This window comes from Chiloscyllium plagiosum, unplaced genomic scaffold, assembly GCF_037043375.1.
Source record: "Chiloscyllium plagiosum isolate Xiang-an unplaced genomic scaffold, Cpla_swu_hap1 HiC_scaffold_25, whole genome shotgun sequence".
NCBI classification, from domain to species: domain Eukaryota; kingdom Metazoa; phylum Chordata; class Chondrichthyes; order Orectolobiformes; family Hemiscylliidae; genus Chiloscyllium; species Chiloscyllium plagiosum.
This window is the reverse complement of record NW_028270163.1, coordinates 610,187-635,444: the sequence shown is the minus strand read 5'-3', so window position 1 is coordinate 635,444 and position 25,258 is coordinate 610,187. Positions and strand designations below refer to the sequence as shown.

The window sequence follows — 25,258 nt, the reverse complement described above, 5'->3', positions numbered from 1 at the left end:
ATTTTTCTTAAATTCTGAGTGGATGGGAAGGTGGTGAGGTGTCAAAGGAGTGATAAATTATAGATATTACTTGCAATTATAACCTGGTGGTCAAAAAGGTTTTAGAATTGATAATCTAGAATAATTAAGCAGTCACTTGGAGAGGGCTAGATTAAGTCAGAAATACCAGCACAGATCTGTGCAAGGTGAATTGTGTTTAACTAACTTGAATGACTTTGTTTTGTTGTGTTAACAGAGAAGGCTGATCATGATAATACAGTTGATGTGGTGTACGTGGATTTCCAAAAGTTATTTGAGAAAGTAAAGCTTTGCCAGCAAAATTGAAACCGATAGAGTAAAATTGACATTTACATTAAGTTGGTTAAGAAACAAGACAACAGTGGTGAACAACTGTTTTTTGAACTGGAGGAATAACTGGGGTTCTCAGGTGTCAGGATTTGAACCACTGCTTTTCTTGACATATTTTAATGGCAAATTTGGGTGGACAGGGCATAAAATGTCAAGTGAGAGATTCAGTTTTATTTATCTTACAGTACAAAAGCATTTAGTTTCTGGTAAATCATTATCAGCCACTAGATCCTCCCCAACCTTGCATTTAGTCATTTGTCCAATTTTGTAAATTGCATTTTAGAAAAGATGTGAAGATATTAGAGTGAACAGAGATGAAAACAGCATGAGATCAGATCCAGTGATGAGGTAGTTTACTGACATGGATAAAATGTTGTTCTCCTCAAAGAAGATTACATTGAGAGATTTGGTAGAGGCATTCAAAATCAGGAGGGAACAAGAACTGGAGGGGTTGAAATTAGGTGAATTGTTCCTTCAGCGAACCAGCATGAAAGATCAGTCAAATACCTTGACAGGCACAGAGTCATAGAGACGTACAGCACGGAAACAGACCCTTCGGTCCAACCCATCCATGCCAACCAGATATCCCAACCCAATCTAGTCCCATCTCCAGCACCTGGCCCATATCCCTCCAAGCCCTTCCTATTCATATACCCATCCAGATGCCTTTTAAATGTTGCAATTCTACCAGCCTCCACCACTTCATCTGGCAGCTGACTCCATACACGCACCACCCTCTGCATGAAAAGGTTGCCCCTTAGGTCTATTTTACATCTTACCCCTCACACCCTAAAATTATGCCCTCTAGTTTTGGACTTGCCCACCTCAGGGAAGAGACTTTGTCTACATATCCTATCCATGCCCGTCAAGATTTTATAAACCTCTATAAGGTCACCCCTCAGCCTCCGATGCTCCAGGGAAAACAGCAACAGCCTATTCAATCTCTTAGCCAGTTTTGAGAAGATTTGTAGCTCAGGCCGAGGTTCTGGATGTAGATTGGAATTCTACCAAGACACACATTGATTTGGATCCCATTTACCACCCCCGAGAAAAAGAACAGGAAATGACATTACCACCAGAAATGACATCAACACAGGAAATGATGTCACCAACCCAAGGAAACCCGAACATAGAACAGTACAGCACAAAACAGGCCCTTCAGCCCACAATGTTGTGCTGACCACTGATCCTCATCTATGCACCCTCAAATTTCTGTGACCATATGCATGTCCAGTAGTCTCTTAAATGTCCCCAATGACCTTGCTTCCACAACCCCTGCTGGCAACGCATTCCATGCTCTCACAACTCTCTGTGTAAAGAACCTGCCTCTGACATCCCCTCTATACTTTCCTCCAACCAGCTTAAAACTATGACCCCTCATTTCTGCCCTGGGAAATAGTATCTGGCTATCGACTCTATCTATGCCTCTCATTACCTTGTATACCTCAATTAGGTCCCCTCTCCTCCTCCTTTTCTCCAATGAAAAATGTCCGAGCTCAGTCAACCTCTCTTCATAAGATAAGCCCTCCAGTCCAGGCAGCATCCTGGTAAACCTCCTCTGAACCCTCTCCAAAGCATCCATATCTTTCCTATAATAGGGCGACCAGAACTGGACGCAGTATTCCAAGTGCGGTCTAACCAAAGTTTTATAGAGCTGCAACAAGATCTCACAACTCTTAAACTCAATCCCCCTGTTAATGAAAGCCAAAACACCACATGCTTTCTTAACAACCCTGTCCACTTGGGTGGCCATTTTAAGGGATCTATGTACCTGCACACCAAGATCCCTCTATTACTCCACACTGCCAAGAATCCTATCCTTAATCATGTACTCAGCTTTCAAATTCAACCTTCCAAAATGCAGCACCTCGTATTTATCCAGATTGAACTCCATCTGCCACCTCTCAGCCCATCTCTGCATCCTGTCAATGTCCCGCTGCAGCCTACAACAGTCCTCTATACTGTCAATGACACCTCCAATCTTTGTGTCGTCCGCAAACTTGCTGACCCATCCTTCAATTCCCTCATCCAAGTCATTAATAAAAATTACAAACAGTAGAGGCCCAAAGACAGAGCCCTGTGGAACACCACTCACCACAGACTTCCAGGCAGAATATTTTCCTTCTACTCCTAATCACTGTCTTCTGTTGGCCAGCCAATTCTGTATCCAGACAGCTAAGTTCCCCTGTATCCCATTCCTCCTGACCTTCTGAATAGGTCTACCAAATGCCTTGAACTTTTCTAGTCACATCCTCAAAGAACTCGATAAGGGTTGTGAGGCATGACCTGCCCCTCACAAAGCCGTGTTGACTGCATTTAATCAAGCCATGCTCTTCCAGATGGTCATAAATCCTATCCCTCCGAATCCTTTCTAACACCTTGCAGACAACAGATGTGAGACTTACTGGTCTGTAATTGCCGGGGATTTCCCTATTTCCTTTCTTGAAGAGTGGAATTACATTTGCTTCTCTCTAGTCCTCAGGTACGACTCCAGTAGAGAGCAAGGATGCAAAGATCTTTGCAAGTGGCGAAGCAATTGCATTTCTCATATAAATAGAAAGCAGGAAACACCAGCAGTGCTTCGTCTAGAGACTCACTGAAGATGTTACCTAGTATACTGATGAAACGTCTGAAAATGAACCTTCCAGCTCAGCAAGCAAACCTATATGGGCGGCACGGTGGCACGGTGGTTAGCACTGCTGCCACGCAGCGCCAGAGACCCGGGTTCAGTTCCCGCCTCAGGCGACTGACTGTGTGGAGTTTGCACATTCTCCCCGTGTCTGCGTGGGTTTCCTCCGGGTGCTCCGGTTTCCTCCCACAGTCCAAAGATGTGCAGGTCAGGTGAATTGGCTATGCTAAATTGCCTGTAGTGTTAGGTAAGGGGTAAATGTAGGGGTATGGGTGGGTTACGCTTCGGCGGGTCGGTGTGGACTTGTTGGGCCGAAGGGCCTGTTTCCACACTGTAAAGTAATCTAATCTAATCTAATCTAAAACATCCTATTCAACCTCTCCCTTTAGCTCAAATCCTCCAACCTGGCAACATCCTTGTAAATCTTGTCTGAACCCTTTCAAGTTTCACAACACTTTTCCAATAGGAAGGAGATCAGAATTGCACACAATATTCCAACAGTGGCCTAACCAATGTCCTGTACAGTTGCAACATGACCTCTCAACTCCTGTACTCATTACTCTGAGCAATAAAGGAAAGCATATCAAATGCCTTCTTCACTATCCTATCTACCTGTGACTCCACTTTCAAGGAGCTATGAACCTGCACTCCAAGGTCTCTTTGTTCAGTAACACTCCCGAGGACCTTACCTTATAAGTCCTGCTAAGACCTGCTTTCCCAAAATGCAGCACCTCACATTTATCTAAATTAAACTCCATCTGCCACTTCTCAGCCCATTGGCCCATCTGGTCAAGATCCTGTTGTAATCTGAGGTAACCTTCTTTGTTGTCCACCACAGGTCCAATTTTGGTGTCATCTGCAAACTTACTAACTATACCTCTTATGCTCACATCCAAATCATTTATAGAAATGATGAAAAGTAGTGGATCCAGCACCCATCTTTGTGGCACTCCACTGGTCACAGGCCTCCAGTCTGTAAACCAACCCACCACCACCCTCTGTCTTCTACCTTTGAGCCAGTTCTGTATCCAAATGGCTAGTTCTCCCTGTATTCCATGAGATCTAACCTTGCTCACCAGTCTCCCATGGGGAGCCCTTATCGAATGCCTTACTGAAGTCCACACAGATCACATCTACCGCTCTGCCCTCATCAATCCTCTTTGTTACTTCTTCAAAAAACTCAATCAAGTTTCTGAGACATGATTTCCCACGCACAAAAACATGTTGACTATCCTTAATCAGTCCTTGCCTTTCCAAATACATGTATACTCTGTCCCTCAGGATTCCCTCCAACAACTTGCCCATCACCGAGGTCTGGCTCACTGGTCTATAGTTCCCACAGAGTTCTAGGGTACACCTGATCAGGTCCTGGGGATTTATCTACTTTTATGCATTTCAAGATATCCAGCATTGGCTCCTCTGTAATGTGGACATTTTTCAAGATGTCACCATCTATTTCCCTCCATTCTAAATCTTCCCTGCCCTTTTCCACAGTAAATACTGATGCAAAATACTCATTTGCTATCTCCCCCATCACCTGCGGCTCCTCATAATGGCCACATTGCTGATCTTTGAGGGCCCTATTCTTTCCCAAGTTACCCTTTTGTCCTTAACGTATTTATAAAAACCCTTTGGATTCTCCTTAACTCTATTTGCCAAAGCTATCTCATGTTCCCTTTTTGCCCTCCTGATTTCTCTCTTAAGTATACTCCTACTGCCTTTATATTCTTCGAAGGAATCTCTCAATCTATTCTGTCATTTCCTTAACCAAACCCTCAATTCCTTTAGTCATCCAGCATTCCCTATACCTACTAGCCTTTCCTTTCACCCTGACAGGAATATACTTTCTCTGGACTCTCGTTATCTCATTTCTGAAGGTTTCCCATTTTCCAGCCATCCCTTTACCTGCGAACATCTGCCCCCAATCAGCTTTTGAAAATTCTTGCCTAATACCATCAAAATTGGCCTTCCTCCAATTTAGAACTTCAACTTTTAGATCTGGTCTATCCTTTTCCATCACTATTTTAAATCTAATAGAATTATGGTCGCTGGCCCCAAAGTGCTCCCCCACTGACACCTCAGTCACCTGCCCTGCCTTATTTCCCAAGAGTAGGTCAAGTTTTGCACCTTCTCTAGTAGGTACATCCACATACTGAATCAGAAAATTGTCTTGTACACACTTAAGAAATTCCTCTCCATCTAAACCTTTAACACTATGGCAGTCCCAGTCGATGTTTGGAAAGTTAAAATCCTCTACCATAACCACCCTATTATTCTTATAGATAACTGAGATCTCCTTACAAATTTGTTTCTCAATTTCCCTCTGACTATTAGGGGATCTGATATCTCAATTCCACCCAAATAATTTCCCTGGATGTATTTCTCGGAATATCCTCCATCAGTACATCTGTAATGCTATCTCTTATCAAAAATGCCACTCCCCCTCCTCTCTGGCTTCCTTTTCTGTCCTTCCTGTAGCATTTGTAACCTGGAACATTTAGCTGCCAGTCCTTTCCATCCTTAAGCCATGTTTCTGTAATTGCTATGATATCCCAGTCCCATGTTCTTAACCATGCCCTGAGTTCATCTGTGTTCCCTATTACACCTCTTGCATTGAAATAAATGCAGCGTAACTTATCAGTCCTACCTTGTTCTCTGCTTTGTCCCTGCCTGCCCTGACTGACTTGCCTTTGTTCTCAACTGTACTAGTCTCAGATTGATCTCTTTCCTCACTATCTCCTTGGGTCCCACCGCTCCCCCCGACCCCCGCTGCCCCCGCCCACCACCATCTTACTAGTTTGAATCCTCCCGAGCAGCTCGAGCAAATCTCCCCTTCCAATTTAGGTGCAATCCGTCGTTCTTGTGCAGGTCACTTCTACCCCAAAAGAGTTTCCAATGATCCAAAATGTGAATCTTTTTCCCAAACATCAGCTCCTCAGCCATGCATTCATCTGCTCTATCCTCCTATACCTGCCCTCACTAACTCGTGGCACCAGTAGTAACCCAGATATTACTACTCTCGAGGACCTCCTTTTTAAATTCCTGCCTAACTCTCTGTAATCTCCCTTCAGAATCTCAACCTTTTCCCTTCCTATGTCGTTGGTTCCGATGTGTGCAAGGGCAAGATTCGTGAACCATAGATGACAAGAGAAATTGTACGACTAGCCAAGAAAAGGGAAGCGTACATAAGGTCTAGGCAGCTAGGAACAGAACGGGCCCTTGAGGAATATCGGAAGAGTAGGACAAGTCTTAAACGAGGAATCAAGTGGGCAAAAAGAGGTCATGAAATAGCCTTAGCGAGTAGAATTAAGGAGAATCCTAAAGTATGTGTTATTCTTATATAAGAAGCAAGCGGGTAACTTGGGAAAGGATTAGTCCGCTAAAGGATAATGAAGGAAGGCTATGTGTCGAAGCTGAGGGAATAGTTGAGATTCTGAATGATTACTTTGCACCAGTGTTCACTCAGGAGAGGAACATGTCGAATCTTGAGATTAAAGATATAAGTTTGATTAGTCTGGATCACGTTGACATAAATAGGGAAGATGTATTGGGTAGGCTAGAGGTTATTAAGGTGGAAAAATCCCCAGGACCGGATGGGATCTATCCCAGGTTGCTGAGGGAGGTGACAGAGGAAATAGCTAGGGCCCTGACAGATATCTTTGTGGCATCCTTAAATACAGGTGAAGTGCCGGAGGAATGGAGGGTTACTTATATTGTCCCCCTGTACAAGAAGGATAGTAGCGAAATTCCGGGTAACTACAGACCACTGAGCCTGACGTCGGTGGTGAGAAAGTTGCTGGAGAGGGTACTGAGGAATAGGATCTATTTATATTTAGAAAAGAATGGGCTTATCAGTGATAGGCAACATGGTTTTGTGTGGGGGAGATCGTGCCTTACCAACTTAATAGAGTTCTTTGAGGAAGTGACCAAGTTGATAGATGAAGAAAGGGCTGTAGATGTCATATACATGGTCTTTAGTAAGACGTTTGATAAGGTTCCCCATGGTAGACTAATGGAGAAAGTGAAGTCATATGGTGTGCAGGGTGTTCTAGCAGGTGAGAGGTGGAAAGTTTAAGGGGGATACACATAGCAAGTACTTCACACAGAAGGTGGTGGGCGTCTGGAACGCGTTGCCAGCTGAGATGGTTGAGGCAGGCACGGTAGATTCATGTAAGATTCGTCTGGACAGATGCATGAGTAGGTGGGGAGCAGAGAGATACAGATGCTTAGGAATTGGGCGACAAGTTTAGACAGTAGACTTGGATCGGCTTAGGCTTGAGGGCCAAAGGGCCTGTTCCTGGGCTGTAAATTTTCTTTGTTCTTGTTCTTGTTCTTGGCTCTTTGACCTCCTGCTGGTCCCTCTTCCCCTTGAAAACATTCTGCACCCACTCTGAGACATCCTTGATCCTGGCACCAGGGAAGCAACACACCATTCTGATTTTTCGCTGCTAGCCACAGAAACGTCTGTCTGTATCTCAGACTAGAGAGTTCCCTAACACAATCGATCTCTTGGAACCTGACGTACCCTTCACAGCCTATCCCAATACCAGAAACTTGGCTGTTCATGCTGCATTCCCCTGAGAATCCATCACCCCCTACATTTTCCAAAACTGCATACTTGTTTGAAACCGGGATAGCCATAGCATTGTCTGCCTGGAGTTAACCCATCTATGTGACTGTATCTGCGACTTTTCTCCTTCCTATAATTGCCATCCATCACATTCCCTTCCTCTTGAAAATTGCTCCCATTGTTTCTAACTGTCTCTCCAACCGATCCATTCGATCGGATAGGATTCACAATCAACGGCATTTATTGCAGAGAAAATCCTCACTAACCCGTAAATTCTCCCTAAACTCCCACATCCGACAAGAAGAACATATCACTCTACTAAAGGCCATTTTTGCTTCTTTCAATCTCCAGACCCGGAAAATAGCACTGTCTTATTCCTTACAAAACACTGCTCAAGGTTAAATTAATACTTATGGCTTATATTTTAAGTTTAATCAAGGGAATATCTCAGTAAAACATAGAATCAAGAAAGAACCCACTCTACTCACTACTGCAGACCTACTATAAAGCCATACTTAAAATATCCACTTAACTGTTTCTGTGCTGTGACCTCTCCCAAAGAGGTGCCTCCAAGATTAGTTGTCAATTTCACTGTTTGTTAATTTTTCAGTGATACATAAATTCAAACAGCAAAGTCAGTAACTGTGCAGGTTCACTGCTCTGTTGGTTAGCAATGTGAATCTCGATCTCAATCTCTCTCTCTCTCTATTCCTCTGCCTTTTAAAAGTGCTGTTGTTTTGATGGGTTTTTTTCTCCAAAGTTCCAAAACAATGCAACAGCATTTCAAACAGTAATTGTTGTTCCTGGAATTCGAGGAAAATCACCTCCAACATCTAAAGTACCTCAAAAAAGGAGCAGCTGTTACAGCCAGAATTTTTTCCCGTCCTCCATATTGGACTACCCAGAATCCAATTGTTCTCTAGTACTATTCCAATGTTCCTCACTGGTTAGGGTGACGCATTATTGGTTCTGTTCTTTCAGTCTCTGCACAATAGGAAAGATGTCGAGAAAGTGAGGGCTGCAGATGCTGGAGATCAGAATCAAAAAGTTTGACGCTGGAAAAGCACAGGTCAGGCAGCATTCGAGGAGCTGGAGCATCAACGTTTCAGCATAACAACTTCATCAGGAATGAGCCCTGATGAAGGGCTTATGCCTGGAACACCAACTCTCCTGCTCCCCAGAGATTACATGGCCTGCTGAGCTATCCCAGCGTCACATTTTTTGACTATACGAAGGATGTGTTTGCACTGAACAGGATGCAGAGGAGATTCACTCGAATATTGCCTGAGATGGAGAACTTTAGCTATGAAGTTGGAAGCTGGATAAGGTTCTTCAGCTGCATTGTAGTGTCCCTACTTCTGGGCCAGAAGGCCTAGGTTCAAATCCCACCTGCTCCAGAGGTGTGTCTGAAGAGGTTGATTGAAAATACCGATTAAACTTGTTTTTTTTTGAAGCAGAGAAGGTTGAGGGCGAACCTGATAGAAATATATAAGATTATGAGGGGTGTGGACAGGGTGAATAGAAAGCAGCTGTTTCCTTTTGTCGAAGAGTCAAGAGCAAGGGGGTATAATTTTAAAGTAAAAAGCAGGAAGTTTAGAGGGGATTTGAGAAAATTTTTTTCATTGACTGTGGTGGGGTCTCGAATACATTGCTTGAAATGGTAGTTGCAAGAAGAAACTAAATTAAAAAGTGAATTAAAAGGTACTTGCATGAACATCTGAAATGTCATAACTTTCATGGCTATGGCCTACTGCTATAAAGTTAGACCACTATGCATTTGGCAGTACAGACTTGTTGGGTCAAAAGGCCTGACCTGTACTCTACGGTCTTATCACTCTGCTGTTGTTGCTGCACTATTATTAGCTTGTATTTTCAGCAATTTATGTTGCACAGTGTTTTGAAGTGAAATAGCGAGGGAAATGTCTAACTGCTCAAAACATGAAGTGCTGTGTGACAGAGCACTCTGTTGAATGAATACTATTCACCAGAGAAGCTCCCAGTCAGTGACTGTCTACTGATTGACAATGAAATGATCCATTATCTGAAAGAAGCTACCTCCCTTTCAAGACGGCAAAATATGGAGATCAGCAGTTCTCTAAAGACTGGGAATAATAGGGTTGATGAAGCCAAAACATAAACAAGTTTAGACTCAGAGTAATACAGCACGGAATCAGGCCCTTCGGCCCAAACTGGACCATGCCAACCAACTAAGGCAAGACCAACTGAGTGATAATGGTCAGAGACTCACTAGTTAGGGCATAGACAAGCGTTTCTGTGCCGCACTTAAGATTCCAGGTGGGAGGTTGCTCCCTGGCGCCAGGATCAAGGACATCTCTGAGCAGTGGCTTGAGAATCTTAAGGGGGATGGTGAGCAGCTAGAGGCTGTTGTGCACATGAGTGCCAACATATGTAGAAATTGGGAATGCAATAAAATGGGGGAGAGCAAATTACATCAGTATTAGACAGGAGCTAGAGAATCTTAACTGGGAGGAGCTGTTATCAGGCAAGTCCACATTTGTCATATGGGAATTGTTTAAAGACCTGCTGATGAGAGGTCAAGACTGGCAAGTTCCAGGAAGGAGGAAGGGCGAGGATAGCAAGGTCAGGAAACCTTGGATAATGAGAGATGTTCTGAATTTAGTCAAAAGGAAAAGAGTATATTGTTATAGACCAGGCCCGACCCCCTAGAAATATTTTACCAAGGTAACCTAGACGCTAACCTTTTCTTATTTAAAGGCAGCTGTGATGCAGCTGGTCAAACCACTCTGTTTTAAGCAAAACCAACTTTATTTAAACACTACAGTTGGAACACAAACAAATCACAATTCAGAATAACTTTACTATTGAAAAACTTAACCGAACTGATACAGCAACTTATTTATGAAGCTGTCCCAATCCAGTAGCATCCCATAAACACACCCCTCCAAAGCTCCAGGGAAAACAGCCCCAGCCTGTTCAGCCTCTCCCTGCAGCTCAGATCCTTCAACCCTGGCAACATCCTTGTAAATCTTGTCTGAAGCCTTTCAAGTTTCACAACATCTTTCCGATGGGAAGGAGACCAAAATTGCACACAATATTCCAACAGTGGCCTAACCAATGTCCTGTACAGCCGCAACATGACCTCCCAACTCCTGTACCCAATACTCTGACCAATAAAGGAAAGCATACCAAATGCCTTCTTCACTATCCTATCTTCCGGCGACTCCACTTTCAAGGAGCTATGAACCTGACCTCCAAGGTCTCTTTGTTCAGCAACACTCCCTAGGACCTTACCATTAAGTGTATAAGTCCTGCTAAGATTTGCTTTCCCAAAATGCAGCACCTTGCATTTATCTGAATTAAACTCCATCTTCCACTTCTCAGCCCATTGGCCCATCTGGTCAAGATCCTGTTGTAATCTGAGGTAACCCTCTTCGCTGTCCACTACACCTCCAATTTTGGTGTCATCTGCAAGCTTACTAACTGTACCTCTTATGCTCACATCCAAATCATTTATGTAAATGACAAAAAGTAGAGGGCCCAGCACCGATCCTTGTGGCTCTCCACTGGTCACAGACCTCCAGTCTGAAAAACAATCCTCCACCACCACCCTCTGTCTTCTACCTTTGAGCCAGTTCTGTATCCAAATGGCTAGTTCTCCCTGTATTCCATGAGATCTAACCTTGCTAATCAGTCTCCCATGGGGAACCTTGTCGAACGCCTTACTGAAGTTCATATAGATCATATCTACTGCTCTGCCCTCATCAATCTTCTTTGTTACTTCATCAAAAAACTCAATCAAGTTTGTGAGACATGATTTCCCACTCACAAAATCACGTTGACTATCCCGAATCAGTCCTTGCCTTTCCAAATACATGTACATCCTGTCCCTCAGGATTCCCTCCAACAACTTGCCCACCACCGAGGTCAGGCTCACTGGTCTATAGTTCCCTGGCTTGTCCTTACCACCCTTCTTAAACAGTGACACCACGTTTGCCAACCTCCAGTCTTCCGGCACCTCACCTGTGACTATCGATGATACAAATATCTCAGCAAGAGGCCCAGCAATCATTTCTCTAGCTTCCCACAGAGTTCTCGGGTACACCTGATCAGGTCCTGGGGATTGATCCACCTTTAACCGTTTCAAGGCATCCAGCACTTTCTCCTCTGTAATCTGGACATTTTGCAAGATGCCACCATCTATTTTCCTACAGTCTATACTTTCCATATCCTTTTCCACAGTAAATACTGATGCAAAATATTCATTTAGTATCTCCCCCTTTTTCTGTGGCTCCACACAAAGGCCGCCTTGCTGATCTTTGAGGGGTCCTATTCTCTCCCTAGTTATCCTTTTATCCTTAATATATTTGTAAAATCCCTTTGGATTCTCCTTAATTCTATTTGCCAAAGCTATCTCATGTCCCCGTTTTGCCCTCCTGATTTCCCTCTTAAATATACTCCTACTTTCTTTATACTATTCTAAGGATTCACTCGATCTATCCTGTCTGTACCTGACATATGCTTTCTTCTTTTTCTTAACCAAACCCTCAATTTCTTTAGTCATCCAGCATTCCCTATACCTACCAGCCTTCCCTTTCACCCTGACAGGAATATACTTTCTTTGGGTTCTTGTTATCTCATTTCTGAAGATTTCCCATTTTCCAGTCGTCCCTTTACCTGCGAACATCTGCCCCCAGTCAGCTTTTGAAAATTCTTGCCTCATACCATCAAATTTGGCCTTTCTCCAATTTAGAACTTCAACTTTTAGATCTGGTCTATCCTTTTCCACCACTATTTTAAAACTCATAGAATTACGGTCACTGGCCCCAAAGTGCTCCCCCACTGACACCTCAGTCACCTGCCCTGCCTTATTTCCCAAGAGTAGGTCAAGTTTTGCACCTTCTCTAGTAGGTACATCCACATACTGAATCAGAAAATTGTCTTGTACACACTTAAGAAATTCCTCTAAACCTTTAACACTATGGCAGACCCAGTTGAATGTTTGGAAAGTTAAAATCCCCTACCATAATCACCCTATTATTCTTACAGATAGCTGAGATCTCCTTACAAGTTTGTTTCTCAATTTCCCTCTGACTACTGGGGGGTCTATAATACAATCCCAATAAGGTGATTATCCCTTTCTTATTTCTCAGTTCCACCCAAATAACATCCCAGGATGTATTTCCGGGAATATCCTCCCTCAGCACAGCTGTAATGCTATTCCTTTTCAAAAATGCCACTCTCCCTCTTCTTTTGCCTCCCTTTCTATCCTTCCTGTAGCATTTGTATCCTGGAACATTAAGCTGCCAGTCCTGCCCATCCCTGAGCCATGTTTCCGTAATTGCTATGATATCCCAGTCCCATGTTCCCAACCATGCCCTGAGTTCATCTGCCTTCCCTGTTAGGCCCCTTGCATTGAAATAAATGCAGTTTAATTTATTAGTCCTACCTTGTCCCTAACTGTATGACTCACTTCTGTTCTCAGCTTAACCCGTCTCAGATCGATCTCTTTCTTCACTATCTCCCTGAGTCCCACCCCCCCCCCACCTTTACTAGTTTAAATCCTCCCAAGCAGTTCTAGTAAATTTCCCTGCCAGTATATTAGTCCCCTGCCAATTTAGGTGCAATCCATCCTTCTTGCACAGGTCACTTCTACCCCAAAAGAGATTCCAATGATCCAAAAATGTGAATCCTTCCCCCATACACCAGCTCCTCAGCCAAATGTTACAGAAAAGTATACAGTTAATGGCAGGACTCTGAACAGAATTGATGTACAGAAGGATCTTGGGGTTCAAGTCCATAGCTCCCTGAAAGTGGCTACGTAAGTAGGTAGGGTGATAAAGGTGTCAGGCATGTTTGCCTTTATTGGTTGGGGAATTGAGCACAAGAGTCAGGATGTCATGTTGTAGCTTTATAAGACTGGCTTGGCCACACTTAGAGTATTGCATTCAATTCTGGTCACCATATTACAAAAAGGATGTGGAGGCTTTAGAGAGGGTACAGAAGAGGTTTATGAGGATGCTACCTGGAATAGAGGTTTTGAGCTATAAGGAGAGGCTAGAAAAACACAGGTTGTTTTTTCCAAGTGGCAGAGGCTGATGGGATATCTGATAGAAGTCTATAAAATTATGAAATGCATAGATAGGGTTGACTGTTTAATACTAGGGAGCATGCATTTAAGGTGAGAAGGGCAAGTTCAAAGGAGACGTGAGGGGGCAAGTTTTCTTTTTACACAGAGTGTTGTAGAATTCTGGAAAGCACTTGCAGGGGTAGTGGTGATACAGATTCATTAAGGACACTTAAGGGACTTTTAGGTAAGCACATGAGTATGCAAGGAATGGAAGGACATGGACATAGGCATAAGGGATTAGTCTCATTTGGGGTCACGTTTGGCACAACATCATGGGCTGAAACGCCCATTCCTGTGCTGTCCTGTTTTGTGTTTATTTCCTATGGAGCAAGCCCTATTTTGACAGCAATAGTTGCCATTTACTAGTAAGTCTTCGTTCACTAAATACTGAAAACCTTCAGGCACTGAAACAGGTTTTCATTGCAAGAAATGATGGGATTACATTAAAAGGAGAGATTCAGCAGTTTAGGCCTTTATTCTGTTGAATGTAGAAGAATGAAAGCTGATCTCATTACAACTTATAAAAATCCTTAAAGGGCTTGAATAGGGAAGTGCAGAAAGGATCCACATGCTGGGGACATAATCTCAGAGAGGAAAGCTGTTCTGGACCAAGGAGAGGAAGAATGTCTCCACTCAGAAGGTTGTGAATTCTGCAATTCCCTAACCCATAGGACTCTGTAAGGTGAGTGTGTTCAAGATAATAGACTAATAGTCATTAATGAGCTCAAGAAATATGGAGATAGTGCAAAAAAATGACGTTGTGGCGGATGATCAGTGGTTAGCACTGCTGTCTCACGGCACCAGGGCCAGATTCAATTTCAGCCTTGGGCAACTGCCTGCATGCACATTCCCCCGTGTCTACATGGGTTGCCTCCAGGTCCTCCAGTTTCCTCTCATGGTACAAAGATGTGCAGGTTAGGTGGACTGGCCATGCTAAATAGTGTCCAGGGATGTGCAGGAAATGCAAGTTTATATGGATAGGGTCTGAGGGGGATGCTCTTCGGTGGGTGTCGGCCGAATGACCTGCTTCCACACTGCAGGGATTCTATGATAGAGAATGACAGATCAAATTTAAGCAGCTGAATGGTATACTCATGCCCCCACATTCCTACATGTGCTAATAAATGTGTGAGACAGTGAGGAAAACAGATGGCAGATGGGGAAAATGCTAGCTAATATGTTGGCAGGGTGGGTAGGATATTTTGATCATATCATGAGGAGTCAGAAGATGGGGTTGGAGTAAGAAGTGGTTTAGGAGTGGTCAGTGTAGTAATTATAACAAGGTCAGCCAAGTGGACCTCAAAGAATGTGAGTTCTCTGATGGGGGCTGTTAATCTGGTCCAATCAGGGAGCTCTGGCTGACAGATATAAACAGGAATGTCCCCTTCACTGTTTTGATCACACAGCACTGCCCTTTGATGTGAAGGGCAGTGTTTGTCACTGGCCACCCGGGTGTTTTCCTATCTTCCTGGTGGTGGAAATTTAAAAAAAAATAAACAGGAATGTCAGAGCTCTGTTCACTCAGAGTTGGCTCTGAGGAAGCTGGGTCAGTGTCAAGGACTCTTTACGTATAAATAAAGTATGTTTTGGTAACGGTATACTGGCCTCTATGGAGTTACTTCAGTCTGAGTTGAAGACATTTGTGGAACGTCCTTACAAGCCGGGGAATTCTCCATTCGAAGGGTACATTTCCTAGGCAAAACCCACATTATCAGTGTATTTCCTAGTTTTCCCAATGTATATCACTGGAGATAGATCCAGTCTTTGATTAATCAGAGACTGGAAGATGTGGACCATAGAGTGGGACTGGAGAAACACAAGAGTCTTCCTCTCCGAAAGAACTTACTAAACCAGTTGGATCTTTACAAGAAATCAGACATGCTAGATATAGTGAGTTTAATTTCACATGCTGCTTTGTACAAATACCAGCAAGCTTCCCCAAGTTCACCATTCAAGACAGGTGCTGCAGATTATTTAGTGGCCCAAAATTTCTTCACAATGCTCATATCTTACAATGTGTCCGCAAATTAAATTGGTATCCTCACTGATTCACCCTCTTGCTAACCTAGGTATGTAGAAACCAGTAATAGTGTGCCCACCATTGTAACCCAGTGGCTAAGTGAGTAAAATTAACTGGTATGCAGATCAGGAAATCCCAAATCAAGAAATTCCAGACTACATTATCCTAGTTTGTGCTTTCATAAACACACACATTTTCTGATATGCAATATTAACTAATTTTTCCATTTCATATTATGCAGAACAGATCTTAAAGTTGCTAAATTTCACTAACACTTTGGCCTTACATGCAGTCACAAGTTAAACATAGGTGAGGAAAATCCACTTTTGTTCACCCATTACTAGATCCAGTAGGCCTTGAAATGCTCTCAATGTCCAATCCATAACCCACTGGAATTGCTGATCTCTCTGACATCAGGCTAAAATTTGATCATTATTTATTTCAGCTTCTCACCTTTACTATATTGCAATGCCTTCCTGAGGTCATCCCCTTTCCAGTTGACTAACTTATACTCCACTATAAAGTGTCTCACACTATAAGTTAGTCTCAAGACCCTCCCTGTGTCACTTCGTGGACTATAGTGCAGTAACCAGAGCTAAAAGCAGCACTCAAAGTTCAGTGTAACTTTAATTTTAGTTTGCCTTCCAATTTAACCAGCAGGACGGTTCAGTAAAGGATTCTGCAGATGGGTCACTGGTCGCGAAATGTTAACTCTGCTTTCTCTCCACAGAGACTGCCAGATTTTCTGGGTTTCTCCCATAATTTCTGTTTTTGTTTCAGCATTAAACTTGTTCAGATAATATTGCTCCGCAACGAATTGGTTTTGAGATCTACTGATAACTTCTATGCGTGGCAACAACTTGGACTTCATGTACACAGTCTATCCAGTTTAGTCTTCCTAAGCACAACAGCAATCACAGTTCGCACTCAGGGCCTTAGACTTTCATTTGGTTTAACCTTGACAGTACAAGACCTATATTGCTGGCCCAGCTGAAATGCTCCAATTGCATTCCTGGTTCCACCCTCCACTATGACCTATCACCTTTACCCCACGTCCATCCACCTATTGCACTCTCAGCTTCCTTCCCTCCAGCCCCACACCTCTCCCACTTATCTCCCTACCCCCGAGGTACCCAGCCTCAGTCCTGATAAGGGCTTTTTCCCGAAACATCGATTTTCCTGCTTCTTGGATGCTGTGCTTTTCCAGCACTACTCTAATCTTGATCTAATCTCTAATACCAGCATTTGCAGTACCCACTTTCGCCTGATTGATTGAAACCAGTTCACTCAACACAGCCCCAGGTTATAACAAGATTTGCCATAACCTGCAGCGGTTCAGCCAGTTTTGGCTCGTACCTGGCATTATCCCGGCCATGCGATTTCAGAAAATTTTTCTCTCTATACCTGGACAGGAATCCCACCAGCTCATCATTTGTCCTGTGAAATAGAAGAGTTAAAACAGTTAGCAATATAAGAAAAGAGTTATAATCTTTTACATCTAAACTCCACTATTAATACTAGTTAAAATGCAGGATCTAGTTACTATTTAATCTGCTGGATTACTTAGATTACTTACAGTGTGGAAACAGGCCCTTCGGCCCAACAAGTCCACACCGACCCGCTGAAGCGCACCCACCCAGACCCATTCCCCTACATTTACCCCTGCACCTAACACTACGGGCAATTTAGCATGGCCAATTCACCTAATCTGCACATTTTTGGACTGTGGGAGGAAACCGGAGCACACGGAGGAAACCCACACAGACACGGGGAGAATGTGCAAACTCCACACAGACAGTCGCCTGAGTCGGAAATTGAACCCGGGTCTCTGGCACTGTGCCACAAAAGGCTGAACCATTGCCCACAAAAGGATAGTGACCTTTTTCAAATTTCCAGCTTCATCAGTATTTTGCTTTGAAAGTTTAGGGAATGATCTTTTTACAACTTGGTTACCATCAATCTCTCCCAGTTGGGCGGGATACAGATTAAAGCACCCTCTAAACAGTCCCCATCGAACACTCCCAGGGCAAGTACACCATGAAGTTAAGTACAGAGTAAAGTTACCTCTAGACAGTCCCCATCAAACACTCCTAGGGCAAGTACACCATGAAGTTAAGTACAGAGTAAAGTTACCTCTAGACAGTCCCCATCAAACACTCCTAGGACAGATACAGCACAGGGTCAAATATGGAGAAATACACTAACCCCATCACAGTTAGATATCAAAGTAAACCTCCCTCCATTCTGTCCCAATAATTGAATTCAGCACCAATCTTTGAAGTACACTTTTCAGGTATATGATTTTTTTTCTACTGAAAATGTGTTGCTGGAAAAGCGCAGCAGGTCAGGCAGCATCCAGGGAACAGGAGAATCGACGTTTCGGGCATAAGCCCTTCTTCAGGAAGTTCCTGAAGAAGGACTTATGCCCGAAACGTCGATTCTCCTGTTCCCTGGATGCTGCCTGACCTGCTGCGCTTTCCCAGCAACACATTTTCAGCTCTGATCTCCAGCATCTGCAGTCCTCACTTTCTCCTCAAAGATTTTTTTTCTACGTCCAACACCAACCATCTTAACTGAATCATTAACGTAACAATGAATTAACACATTTGGACAGAACCTATTTTAAATTGGCCTGATTATTTCCCTAGGACTTCACAAAATCCAGTAACTTTTCTAACTATACTGAAGAAACCAAATACAGGACAATGTAAATTACTGAGAAGAGGATTTTAGAAGAACTGAACCCCGGGAGCGCTGGGCAACAGTGGTTAGGCATTGCTGCCTCATAGAGCTAGGGGTCCTGGTTCAATTTCACCCTCAGTCGACTGTTTGGGTGGAGTTTGCACATTCTCCTCTTGTCTGTGTGGGTTTCCTCTAGGCGCCCTGGTTTTCTCCCACAGTCCAAAGATGTGTAGGTTGGGTGGACTGGCCATGCTAAATTGTTCATCATGTTCAGGGATATACTGGCTAGGTGGATTAGCCATGGAAAATGGAGGGCTACGGGATAGGGAAGAGTGGTTTCGGTGGAATGCTCTTTGGAGGGTTGATGTGGACTCGATGAGCCAAATGGCCCACTTCCACACTGTGACTGGGATTCTAAGGTTCTATGAACCCACTCGACCAATCCTTGGAATGGTGAGGGCTGTCTTATGAGGAAAGATTGAACAGGATAGGCTTGTAGTTTAGAGGAGTAAGAGGTGACTTGTTTGAAACCTAGAAGATCCTGAGGGGCCTTCACAGGCTAGCTGTAGAGAGGATGCTTACTCTTGCAGGAGAATCTAGAGCAATGTTTGAAATTCAGTGATCACTTAACTAAAACAGACATGAGGCTTATTCTTTTTGAGTTTTGATAGTCTTTAGAACTCTCTTCCTGGAAAGCCAATGTTAGCAGAGCCCTTAAATATTTTTAACTCACGGGTATACAGATTCTTGTCAAGCAAAGGGGTGAAACAGTGTCAGGACAGGCAAAAATACAGACTTGAGGATACAATCAAATCAGTCAGGAGGAGGCTTCGAGGACTATCTGACCAACTTCTGCTCCTAACTTCTATGCATTTATCATTCTATAACAATAATCTCATACTAATCCCTCAGTAAATAGAGCAGAAGTAGTAACAATTGGCCAGAACTTAAAACTATCATTGGAAAAATATTATCGTCTATTATAAAGGATGTTATAGCAGAGCAGAAATATCAAAGCAGAATCAGCATACCTATACGAAGTGGAAATTATATCTGACAAATCTATAGAATTCTCTGAGGTGGTAAGAAGCAAGATAAAAGGGAAGCAGTGGATGTAATACATTTGAATTTTCAGAAGATGTTTGATAAGCTACAATACATTCGGCTACTTAATAAGAGCCCATGGTATTGAAGATAGTATACTGGCATGGATAGAAGATTGGCTAACGAATAGAAAACATCGCTTTCGTCTCATCTGGGTTTTCTGAGATTAAAGACAAAGCTATAACTCTCACTCTCGCTAAATCACCCTTCAGAGGTAAATCAACTCCATACATGGGTAATTTCTTCACTACCTCAACCACCACTAGTCCAGACAACAAGTCACACTCCGATAAGACTTTGACTTTGACTATGCTATCCACCCATCCCATTTGCCAACATTTCAGTTTTCATTGAACTCCCAGCAAGAAAGCTTGAGGAGCACGAGTATCCCTGAGAATAATCTCAGCAGGTCTGGCAGCATCTGTAAGGAGAGAAAAGAGCTGATGTTTCGAGTCTAACTGACCCTTTGTCAAAGCTTTGACAAAGGGTCAGTTAGACTCGAAACATCAGCTCTTTGCTCTCCTTCCAGATGCTGCCAGACCTGCTGAGATTTTCCAGCATTTTCTCTTTTGGTTTCAGATTCCAGCATCCGCAGTAATTTACTTTTATCCCTGAGAATAATTATAGGCTTGGATGGTTCATTTGAAGAGAAAGGATTAGTTCCTTCAGATAACAACCTTTCATATCTCTGACCTACCCTATGCACTACTTCTATACACAGAATTTTTAACTCCTTTAGTTATAATTAAATGTGATGGGTTTAGTTTAGTTTTGGACTCCACAATCTCAAATAAATCCAATGGCTTCCCTAGCAACTGCCAGCATTTTGAATGAATGAGCCCCACTTGCTACAATGGAAACACATCGGCTTTCAATTCCTACCTCTACCCTCAGGCCTTCAGACCTGAGGAGGAGACATCGATACTATCCATTGTTACGAAGTTGAAGGCGTGGTACTGAACCTTTAAGAGAGTGAATGCTTCACCTGTCATGTGACTGATAGCAGTCACAGAGGGTGCTGGAAAATCGAAACATGTAACATATTGTGATAACCTAGATATCTCCTTGTTTTCACAGCAGCTCAAATTTAACCAGTATAAATTAAGCCCCAAGACACTAAAACTCAATCGAGTTCAAATTTTACTGTTTTGACAATATCGAACCAATGAGACGATCTGATGTTTTGGGGTATAAAAAGCAGGCATTTTGGACATTTAGCCAGAGAAAGAGCACCTTCTGCAATCAACAGACTGCTATTCAAAACACTCTCTAAAAGGCATCTTTTGCATATGAAATATCTGTGCAGCAGAAGACCAAAGACAACCCAGGGACATTTGCAAACAGAGGAGAATTGACACTCAAAGCCATCTGGTTTTGAAAACTGATTTGCTGTAAATTTAATAGAGGTTTTATTGGATCAGTATATTGTTATAGAATGGGACGTAGATAAATCACTAAGACAAAGGAGGCTTAGAATTGTAAATAATTGTTGCATTGGAGTTAAGAAATAAAATTGCAATTTTTTTCTTTAAACAGTGGAATTTAGGTAGTTCTCTGTCATTCATACTTTAACAGATACAAGGTGAGGTGATCTTTTCCGTGCGTTTGGTTTAATTAGCAGGAGGGCTCACCGCCATGTTGTAACACCATGTCTTACCTTGGCTACTTGCCTTTCTTTCACTCTTCCACTTTCTATTCATTTCAAACTTATTGGGGTAATGGGAAAAAAAACTTTCCTTTTTAATGATTCAGCTCATTATCGTCAGCCATTATTATTGCTCATCTCACAGTTTTGCAATGCTTTGCTCCTCAACATGGATTCTTATTGTGAAAGGCAGTGAGTTTTTAAATTCTTCAAGGAGAATAATCAAGAGCTTCATGACTGTTTTCAGCTTCTAATGCTCATTTCAACCTGTCAAAATTACTTTGCTTAAGCTTACAAATTCAATACGGATTTGCCCAGGCTTCTTCCTTAAATACTAGAATCTTGGCCTCTAAGCCTCAGGCTCAAACACCTATGCAGCCAATGTAGTTTTCTTTACTGTGCCACAATCCCAACAAAGCTCTCTGACAGTGAAGTATAAATTTCCTGCGCTTTTTTGTGAACTTACTCTGCACGGATATTGTCCAGTCGTCTTTTCCCAATTAATTTCTGGCTATTTTTCAAATGACATGAGGAATGCCTCCACATCCATTTCCTCAAATTTGGTACAGCTTGTGCAAACTTAAACATTTTCTTACTGGACTTTAAATTATGACTCAAATTCTCTCCACTGCAATCTGCATCAGCTCCTATTTCAAGTGCATCTTTTCAAGCTAATATTTATATTCTCTTTGCTTCATCTCTTTCTTGCAGTTTTAATTTTAATTTTCTCATTTCCATTCTTGTCAATCCTATTTCCTCATTTTTCTTCTGCTTTTTCCTTGTCTTCTTATACCATTTGAGTTTCTTCATTTTCTCCTCATGCTCAAGTTGCTCTGACCAGAACTGAATATCACCTAACTTCACTACCCAGATACTTGATTGCTCCTGTACTTCCTCTAAGCAGCTATGCTGGTACCTCGATTGCTTCCGTCTTCCTTAGCTCTGCCAGGCAATGCTACCTTCACTTTCTTTGCAAAGTCAATCGGCCTGAGTTTTAACTGCCAGGGATAAAGTTGCCACATGATGCAAATCCTTTACCATTTCCAGTGTCATGTCTTAAATGCAGCACAGAACCTGTAGTTTTCTTTCACTTGCGCTAATTACAAACACCACATCCCAAATCCTCAATCCCTGTGCCTGAAATCAAACGTGGACAAACACCCCCCACACCCCACATTTTGTTACATCTCACTGGGTTAGCATACAGGAAATCAATTCCCACCATTCCCAGAGCCATAACAAAAGTTTAAAATGTTTAGAAGTACTCCAAATTCCCCAATTTACCAGTCCTCTAAACCTGGATTGACAAAAAACTTAGCAATTACAATGAGTGTCAAGCAACTTGTTATTCAACCAGTTTTTTTCCCAATTTAGTAAGTAATCAGAAGTACAAGGGAAAAAAAAATGGTCTTGACAAGCTCCCTTGTTCAAAAAGGGAATCAAAATATAGATGATAGGCCAATTAACTTAACAGCTGCCACTAAGAAAATGTTATAGTCTATGTATGTAAGAGCAAAACATTTAGAAAAACATAACACAGTGAAGTAGAGACAACATGGCTTCATGAAAGGGAAATCAGACATATTTACTACAACTCTTTGAGGAGTCAACAAATAAGATAGATAAAGTGGAACAAGTATCAGTGGAATCGGTGGAAAGCAGGTAGGAAGGCAGAATCATTAAAAATAAGCATCGACATTCATCGGGTAAGAGGGAAGGCATGGTCTATTGGCCTTTACCTCAAAGTGAATGGAGTATAAAATGGTTCGTTTTGCTAAAACTAAACCAGGTATTAGTTAGACCACAACTATAATACGGAGAGCAGGTTTGGTCCCCTTATTTGAGCAAAGACAAAATGGCAGTGAAGACCGCCTAGAAAATGCTCACTAGATTGATCCAAGATATGAGGGACTTTCACTAGATCAACATTTTGCTTCAGTTTTCACAGCAGATTGTGCTACATTAATATTATTAAGTTGGAGAGGCTTCAGAAGAGATTCACCAGGATGTTACCAGGAATGGAGGGTTTGAGTTAAAAGGGGAGACTGGATAGGTAGGGACTTTTTCCACTGGAGAACAGGAGGTTGAGAAGTGACCATGTGAAGGTTTATAAAATCATGAGACGTACAGGTAAGTTGAATGGTATGTGTCTTTTCCCTAGGGTGGGGAATTTCAAGATTTGGGGGCATATTTTTAAGGTGAGAGGGGAAAGGTGTAAAAAGACATGATAGGCCATTTTATTTGCACACAGAGTGGTTTGTGTGTGAACTTCTAGAGGAAATGGTGGATGTAGGTACAGTTGTAACATTGTTAAAGATATTTAGATAAATAAATGAATAAGAAATGTTTGGAGAGATATAGTCCAAGCATAGGCAGACGGGACTAACTTGGTTTGGGATTATGGTTGGCATAGATTGGTTGGATTGAAAGGTCTGTTTCTGTACTCCATGACTCTACTATTTACTCAATAGTAACAGGTAATGGAGAGATTATAGAAAAGGGAGAAGTTTAAGACAATCATTAGGGTAAAACTACTGGGATTGAAGGCAGACAAGTCCCCAGGGCCTGATGGGTCTTAAAAGAACAGGCAGTAAAGATATTGAATCCACTAGTTACAATATTCCAAAATTCCCTTGATGTGAGAATGGTTCCAGCTGATTGGAAAAATGCTAATATAATTATTGTATTACATTTTTATATTACCCCTTATTCTAAAAAGGGAGGCATAGAAATTAGGAAACTAGAAATTTAGCATGCATGGTGGGAAATTGTTAGAACCCATTTTAAAAGTCAAAACTCAATCCATCAGAGCCAGCATTGGTTTTATGGAGGGTAAATAATGTTTAACAAATTTTCTGTGTAGCAAGCAAGGTAGATGATGGGGAGCATGTAGATATAGTATGTCTGCACTTCCACTAAGCATTTAATAAGTTCCTGCAAAAAAATGGTTAACAAAAGGTAATGGGGATCAGAGTAATTTATTAGCTTGGATAGAATATTGGCAAATCAACAGAAATCAGAGATTCGGGATAACTGGGTCTTTTTCTGATTGGCAAGATATCGGGTTTGGTCCACAGACTATTTATAACATATATTAATGACTTGGATGCAGGGATAGATGTACTATAGCCAAATTTATGGAAGACACTAAAATAGGTGGGAATGTCGGTTGCAATAAAGAAATAAAAAATCTATAAATGGATATGGTTAGGTGAATGCCAAAATTTGGTGAAATAAGTTTAACATGGATAAGAATGAGATTATCCATTCTGTTTGGAGGAATAGATAAGTTAATTATCGAAATTGAGATAAACTTCAGAGTGATTTAGAAGTCCTCATACATGAATTACAGAAAACTAACATGCACATACTGGAGGTAACAAGGATGGTAAATGAAATTTTAGCATTTAATACCAAATAAAGGAATAGAGCACAAAAGGAGGAAAGTGTTGTTGCAACTGCACAAAACACTCATGACACTACGGCTGGAGTATTACGTATAATTCTGGTGCCCTTACTTGGGGAGGAATGTCGTTTGATTAGAGGTAGTTCAGAGGGGGTTCAGTAAATTGACTCCAGAGATGAGGGCTGGAAATGTGTTGCTGGAAAAGCGCAGGTCAGGCAGCATCCAGGGAACAGGAGAATCGACGTTTCGGGCATAAGCCCGAAACGTCAATTCTCCTGTTCCCTGGATGCTGCCTGACCTGCTGCGCTTTTCCAGCAACACATTTCCAGCTCTGATCTCCAGCATCTGCAGACCTCACTTTCTCCTCCAGAGATGAGGGATTTGTCTTATAAAAATAAAGATTGATGTAAAGAATGAATCTTATGTTAAAAGGGATTTGTCAAGATTTAAAAGAGTAATTGTTATAGGGAACTCTTCTGTCAGAGGCACAGACAGGATTAAAGGTTAAGAACATCTCAAAACATTGAAGCATATTGTCAAAGGGGAGACGGGGAAGCCCGAAGTTGTTGTTTTGCAGGAATTACATATTCAGGGATAGGGTTAAGGTTTTGCAGAGTGAATATAAGAGGTTAGGTAGAAGGTTAAAAAACAGTACACAAAAGTAATAATCTCTCGTTTACTTCCGGTGCCAAACTCTAAAGAGGGAAGGAATAAAAAAGCGCAGGTAAATCAATGGCCGAAGAGG

The 25,258-nt window shown here is 42.2% G+C and overlaps 1 protein-coding gene across 2 annotated transcripts in view; it reads right to left on the bottom strand.

Moving 5' to 3' along the window:
- xylt2 (xylosyltransferase II) overlaps nt 1–25,258 on the bottom strand; it is a 194,538-nt gene that overhangs the window by 88,023 nt on the left and 81,257 nt on the right. For both annotated transcript variants that reach the window (XM_088000364.1, XM_043714272.2), the window contains exon 5: nt 17,033–17,113. In XM_088000364.1, coding sequence (XP_087856490.1) covers nt 17,033–17,113 — 81 coding nt within the window. The remainder of the gene's footprint in view (nt 1–17,032; nt 17,114–25,258) is intronic.